The sequence below is a fragment of the Loa loa genome (assembly GCF_000183805.2).
Source record: "Loa loa unplaced genomic scaffold supercont3.345, whole genome shotgun sequence".
Taxonomy (NCBI): domain Eukaryota; kingdom Metazoa; phylum Nematoda; class Chromadorea; order Rhabditida; family Onchocercidae; genus Loa; species Loa loa.
In genome coordinates, this window is record NW_018108525.1 from 42,869 (window position 1) to 50,095 (window position 7,227).

Below are 7,227 nucleotides of genomic sequence, written 5' to 3' on the forward strand. Positions count from 1 at the left end.
CTCTCTCTCTCTCTCTCTCTCTCTCTCTCTCTCTCCTCTTATATCATTAGTTTAATTCATATATACCAATCATTTTACTGTTTGCGAGCACTCCTTCTTTTTTCCAATAAAAAATTTTGTATATAATTCAGGTCGTAGCAAAATACGAAATTCCGGAAAGATCCGGTTAGTTTGAAAAGTCTTTATCCCTTAATAAATGTTATCAGACAAGCCACCGCTGAGAATGAAAAGCGATTGAAATAAAATCGAACATGCTAAAAAGAAAAATATGGTTGTTTGGACTAGTCAAAGTTGCAAAACCAATTTCCGGACAATTTTTTAAATTCGCTAAATTACTTCTTTGAAAATTGCGAGCAAAACAAGAAATGATTTGGATTCAGTTCATAGTAATTAACTAAATTCTAAATACAACTATAAATGACAAAACATGACTGATGATATTGATCAGACCGTCAAATACTGAGGAAGGATTTGAATTCGCGCAATAAAAAACTCCCCAAAAATCCCGCAATAAAAGTCCTCACTCACGTGTCCAAGTTCAGAAGTCACGTAATAAGGTCAGATATCATGGCGTGACAACACATATTACATTAAATGTACTATGTTAATTTAAACAAAACTTTTGAAATAGAAGGCTTGAAACGTAAGCATTGGTGGTCCCGTGGTGTAGTGGTTAGCACTCAGGACTCTGAATCCTGCGACGAGAGTTCAAATCTCTCCGGGACCTAATGAATCCAACCTTTTGCTATGATATTTACCTCACAGAAAAACGAGCTGGAAATTCCGTCAGTCACCTGGCTTCAAATCTTTGCACTGACCAAGGTTTCTGGTTCTCGATCTTCCCAGAAAATTTCCTGATTGTTCGATTTTTGCCTATGGGGAGACTTTAGACCCTTAACAAGCGTTAAGTGTTGCAGCTATTTGACCTCTAACCCCCCAAAAAAAACATAGTCCGGATAACAGTGTGTTGTAATCACTTAATTGAAACACAAATATGTCTGAAACAAAAATCGTACCATTCTAAAACCTATAAAAACACTGGTTTCAACTGTTTATCACCAGTGGTACTATCAATTGATATTTCTTTAGAACATGTAAATGCGGCCGCAATGCCTTTTCCAAATTTGCAAAATACTATATTTGTGATAAATAGGAAACTGGCATGAAGAATGAATACATAATACCATTCCTCAGATAGGCCATTTGGTGTTAATGAGGTCACAATAAATGGTACTGTAAGCATCGCTATGCACATCACCACCTGGAAATTTTTTATCTTGCATATTTTTCTTTGAACTTTGAACTATTCGATGTAATCCAGAAACGTATCAATTTACATGAAATCACTAAGATGACATTGTTTGGTATTTGATAAAAAGAATGACTAGAAGAATGATTAGAGAAGATTCGAAATTTCTATTTGTTTCCAAATTTCCAGAATCTCATTTTTTGAGATTCTGAATTTTGATACATTTCTAGATTGCATCAATATTAGTTTATACTTAATAGATGAATTATTATAGAAAGAATGAATTTTGGATGTATCAAACTAAGCAGTTTTGGCTTATGAAAGATAAGAAAAAAGAGAAGTGAAATAAATGAAAAGTTACAAAAAAAAAAATAAAGAATAAGAACACAATAATTTATGTGATTCCATTTATCACGACATCATGACCATTCGAATATGCAAATAATTTGCAAACAAAGCATCTTGGAAATTTAAAACTAAAATTTATAAACCATCTCTTTTTTTTGCTAATAATCACTATCTCCGTTATCACTTCTTTCCCATCCAACAAAAAAAGAGCAAATTTTAAATAACACTTATGAGTAATGAGGTTATCACCTATGTCATCTCTGTCATCCTATGCTATAATAGTAATATGTCAAGTATAAAAGACTAGCATATTAGAGTACTTTGAAATAAGAGATAATTACCTGTACGATAGAATTAACAAAATAGCTGTACTGTCGACCAACCAATGTGCAACTTTTAAAGAAACCACCCGTATTGAAGCCGAGAATTGTTGTTGAACTAATTAAGAAAATGAGTGCTATAGTTGTTTGATTTGCTGGTGTATATGCTAGAGCAATAAGAAAAATACCCATACCGAGGAATGCTACGGTATTAAATATGCAAACCTGAAATGAAATCCTGATATATCGGTTAGTCTGATTCAAAAGTTCAAAAGTAACCACTCCTAGTTCATAGCTTTTCTCAAAAATTTGATGTAATTTTGTAACAAACAGAATTTTAAACTTTTAATTGCTTTGAAATTATTACTGAAATATGTATGACGCTGAAATCTTTTAATTCAAACATTATTTGTAAAATATTTTTAAGTCAAAAAAGAAGTCATTCAATTTCAATTGACGAAACTTAATCGAAAGTTTTGACCTCATTCTACAAGTAATAACAATAATAATTAAATTACTTGAGGAAGTTGAAATTAAATTGGAAATTAAATTGAAAAACAATTAAAATGGAAATTAACCTTAATAGTTTCACTAAATATTGTAATTTTATCACTTGCAGTACCAGCTAACAATTTAACTGCAAACTGCAACAATGTCGGCAATGCTGCAGTTAAACCAACGCTTACAATTGGTAAACCGAGAACCTCAAAGTTATAGATTTGAAGAGAATCTCAAAGTCATAGATTTGAATTTAAATTTTTTTTAAAAAAAAGGAATTGAAATCCTAGTTTTTCCTTCATCCTTTAGAAATCGATTTAGAAATAATTTCATTTAATTAGTGTTCGTTTCACTATTATCATCATCCTCACTGCCAGAATTGAAATGTAATCTAACTTGACTGATATAAGTTGGCGCAAAAATAACAACCATTTGAATACTGTACATATTACCGATAGCTGCAATCCAAATAGCCCAAACTGATGATGTTTGAAAAATTTCTCGAATTGGTAGCTTAGAAAAACGATTTTTATTAAATTCGTATCAGTTATTCTTTAAATTGGATTAAATTTTAATCCAATCATGGTATTATCCAAAGTTTTATTTGCTTGACATTTTATATTTCAAACATATAAGATTTATGTTTAAAATGTAAATTTAAAAATTTTCACTGTTAAATTAACAAACCTTTTCATCGCATCGTTTTACTTTATTATCAGTTCTTCCATCATTTATCAAATTTAACTCATAAGCGGAAATCCAACGAACATCACATGGTTGATCTCTTCAATTAAATCTTTGTAATGATATCAGTGTGCATAAATGTAGCAATTAAAATGTCACCAAAACAAAAAGGAACAAAAATTATGGACAAAATGTAAAATTCTTAAAATATTCTTTGTTAATCTTAGAAAAATATATAAAAATATTTGAAATATTAATTAAATTAATAAAATATTGGAAATGAATGATAGATAAATGTGAAAAATGAGTGCTTCCATTGTTTGCATTCTTCATCAAATACCTGTATAAAATCCACCATATCACAAGAAAAATCAGCGTTATTATTGCATGAACATGAAAAACTGATGGCCATCCTAGGCTTGTTGAACATAAAAATCCAGACATTGGCATTGTTATTACTGGGCCAAGCTGTAAGGAATGAATATTGGTAGAAAACTGATGGCCATCCTAGGCCTGTTGAACATAAAAATCCAGACATTGGCATTCTTATTACTGGGCCAAGCTGTAAGGAATAAGTATTGATAGAAATATTTACAAATGAAATTCAAAGGATGGCATTGAATGTATATGTATGTGTGTGTTTGTGAGATGGGAATATGTAAGAGGAAATAAATTTTGTCAGTTCGCCGGGCGTTGTGGCGAGCGCTTGTAATCCAAGTGACTGGGAGGCGTGTGGTGGCGGATGGAGTGAGAGGAGGAGTCCTAATTGATGCTTGGCGGTGGCGACCGAGCGTCCAGACCAAGCGTGGCGTCGACAAGGTATCAGGATAGGAGTGTCATTGATACCTGGTTGTATAATGAGGGGCGTACGGCTCAGGGCCAAAAGGCAGCAGGCAAAAGTCCCCGCGTCATGACAGTGGTCGGATAGCGCTTGCGAGCTGTCGGCATCAGTTAGCCTTGTCAATACCTCCAGACCCACCACTTTTGTCTACTTTTTATATCCATTAAACGGGAATTTGGAAGGAACTGACTGATTTGATCGATCCAATTGATTGATATTATTGATTAGTTGGACAGTGATTCGATTATTGATTGGTTATATTTGTTTTTCATTCAAACTTTTAACATAACAATTAGAATATGGTGAAAAATTTCATTATTTGATTTTCAGCTTAATAAACATTTGAATTTAATAATCATTTTCGCTAGAAACAATCAGAAAATTATCATTTAATTTAATTAATTTTTTAATTACTAATTCTTCATTACATTTCTTCTAACAAACTTATACAATGCTATATAATTTATTTGCATAATAAAAACATTCTGCTTAATTTCCTTTTATAATAACATTATTGTACTCGATAACAACATACATTATTCTTTCAGATTATTCCTTTGTCACTTTTTACAATTTGATTAATTAATTAGTCAAATCTGTCAGCTTTTAATTATCCTCTCTTTTATTAGCCCAATTGTTAGATATATAAGTTTCTTACCAATTATGCCAATAATAATTAAAAAAAAAAAAGAAGTGCAACGATTTTTTTTTTAGGAAAAAGAAATCACAATAATTAGAGAAGAAGAAAACCTGAATGAAACTTGTTAATGCTCCAGTAAATAATCCATTTTCAGAATGTTTTGCCCATGTTGATATTACTGAACCAATAAATGGCATACATGATCCAAATCCAATACCTTTTATGTGTTGGAAAAAATTGAAACAAATTTTTCTTCCAATATTCTAATTCAATAATCCAATATAGTTGTTTTAATAATGTATTGATTATGTGATCTTAAGGCTCAGATCACTATGTTACAGTAATGGTTAAAGTCCCATCATTCATTCCTTGTCATCATACTGTCTAAATCGATATGGTTACGGTGATAGAGAAAATGCCTATTGTAACGATTTAACCTCATGTTCCTAATCTATCATTATATAATTCTTTTTTTTTATGTATTTATTAATGTACAATCTTTTAAATAACTCTAAAAGTGGAAATCCCCTCTTGTCCAATGTAACTATAAAAGGGATGAAATCAATTCTGTTTGTAATCTTCCCGGCATACAGATACCTTCATCAATGTTCTCCAATCAATATCAAACCAAGTTATCACACACTAGATTAGGATCTACCGACGAATCCAAGTGGACAACTCTATTCCAACCAATACTTTGTTACCGTCGAGAATTAGCTTCCACAATACTAAATGATTACTATGAAATTTACTATTCCCAGTAAAATTTCAAAAAACTAATAAAATTGGTATAGTTTCGGTGCATTCAAAAAACAAAAAAAAAAAATAAAACCTTGTAAAATTCGAATGATAGTTAAGAAGATAATACCAAAGGAAGCAGCTAAAGGACATAATGCCGTCGATATTCCGGAAATTATCATAACAATTGCGAATGTTTTCCTGAATTGATTTTTTTTTCTCAAAAATGAAATTGAAATGATTAAATTTGTAGTATGGAGGGATGAAAAATTGAAACTTTTCCTTACTGTTATATTTATTATAAACTAACGAATAATAAATTAAATCTTCAAGAAGTTTATATTTATCTAAAAATCGATATATCGTCATCCGGTAAAAATTCCGGAATTTTATTACCTTGTTCCGTAATGCTGAATGCTGAAAGTTACTGGAAGAATGGCAAGTAATGCACCAACTGCAATAGCTGCAAATAGTATAGACTGTTCACGTGACGTGTACTTGTAATCTGCTGCTTTCCGGAGGTAACGTTGACGATAGAGAATGGTGCTATTTGAATGTACGGTAAGAATGTCAATGTTCTAAAAATATCCGGAAAGAAAGTTAGCTATTTATAAAATTATATGTTTCTTTTCAATTATAAGTTTTTTTTTTTGTTCTCTTTAATTTTCATCTCAAATATTTTTGGATAAAGTTTTTCCTTTTATGCAAATCATATTGTTGATACATTGTAATTATGCAAATTTTCCTCAATGCCAGTTCCTAAATTATGGAAGTTTTCGGAATACAAATTCTTAAATTGTAGAATTTTCTGACATATAATTTCTTAAAATATACAAAATTTCCCGAATACAAATTATTAATTTATGCAAATTTTACAGAATATAAAGTTTTCTATTCTTGCCTTTTTCCACTTCAGTTTTACCTCTCTATTTACCATAATTTTAAAAAGTTAAAATATTAATTTGTGACAACAATTTCCGCGCCATTTCCTAATATTTTAACATTAAATTAGCAAATCAATTTTCTTTTAAAAAAGAGAAACAAAATCACAAAATGATAGAGAAAAGTGATAGGTAAGGTGACAATCATTAATTAAAGGTATTAAAGAAAAAGTTTGCTCCGTAAACAACATCATAAATTTAAAAGCAACAATTAACTAAATATTTGACATTGGAGCAGCGTGGCGCAGTGGAAGCGTGCTGGGCCCATAACCCAGAGGTCAGTGGATCGAAACTACTCGCTGCTACACTGTTTAATCGCTGAATACTATCAAACGGGGAGGGAGGGTTTTGCTCAGAAATTTACTTTCAAAAATGAAAAAAACAGGTTGGGTGGTTTTGCAAAAATTTTCCGTGGTAGGAATCCTATTTTTCTTTCCCTACCCTCCAAAAAAAAAAAAGAAAAAAAAAGAAGTAACTTTCATTAAACCTCCCAAAAAAGAAAGATTTTGTCAATTCTATAAAAAATGAATAAACCCAAATAAGGTTCATAATTTGAACTAAACAAGCATTTCAATTCTATAACTGGAATCAAATTCATTCCTGTTCAGATGAACGGTATGATTATTATTGATGAATTGTCATTAATTTTACCCGAGGAATTAAAATAAAATGGAAATAGATTACTTGTAATGAAATATTATCCGATTGTTTGTGTTGTTGATTGGTTGATTGTGAACGATTTGTTAGCAATATCATTATGGCATGCTGTATTGATTGATTTGAATATTTTTTTCGATTTTAAACCCTCTGGCATCATTCATCCTGAAAACAAATGCAGATTCATCGCTTCATGAACCTATTATAGATAATTTATAGGATAATCATGCATTCAGAAAAATTCCAAAACATTTTTTCAATGTTGTGATAGAATCGGGACAAAAAATATTGTCATTTTGAAGGTGTGGATG

The 7,227-nt window shown here is 30.8% G+C and overlaps 1 protein-coding gene and 2 non-coding genes across 3 annotated transcripts; 2 read left to right on the forward strand and 1 right to left on the reverse strand.

Annotated features, from left to right (window-relative positions):
* The first annotated feature begins 655 nt into the window (after positions 1-655).
* Positions 656-727, forward strand: LOAG_20087. The gene has a single exon. It is a non-coding gene; the product is annotated as a tRNA-Gln (tRNA).
* A 300-nt stretch (positions 728-1,027) lies between these two features.
* Positions 1,028-6,255, reverse strand: LOAG_11139 (hypothetical protein; the record flags this gene model as incomplete). Its single annotated transcript, XM_020448307.1, has 10 exons — positions 1,028-1,261; positions 1,939-2,142; positions 2,496-2,621; positions 2,812-2,928; positions 3,103-3,199; positions 3,440-3,567; positions 4,691-4,797; positions 5,413-5,519; positions 5,715-5,896; positions 6,241-6,255. 10 exons carry the CDS (start codon positions 6,253-6,255, stop codon positions 1,028-1,030), a joined length of 1,317 nt encoding a protein of 438 aa, XP_020301538.1.
* Positions 6,256-6,492: 237 nt separating this feature from the next.
* On the forward strand, positions 6,493-6,564 carry LOAG_20088. Its single transcript has one exon. It is a non-coding gene; the product is annotated as a tRNA-Met (tRNA).
* Positions 6,565-7,227: the final 663 nt, after the last annotated feature.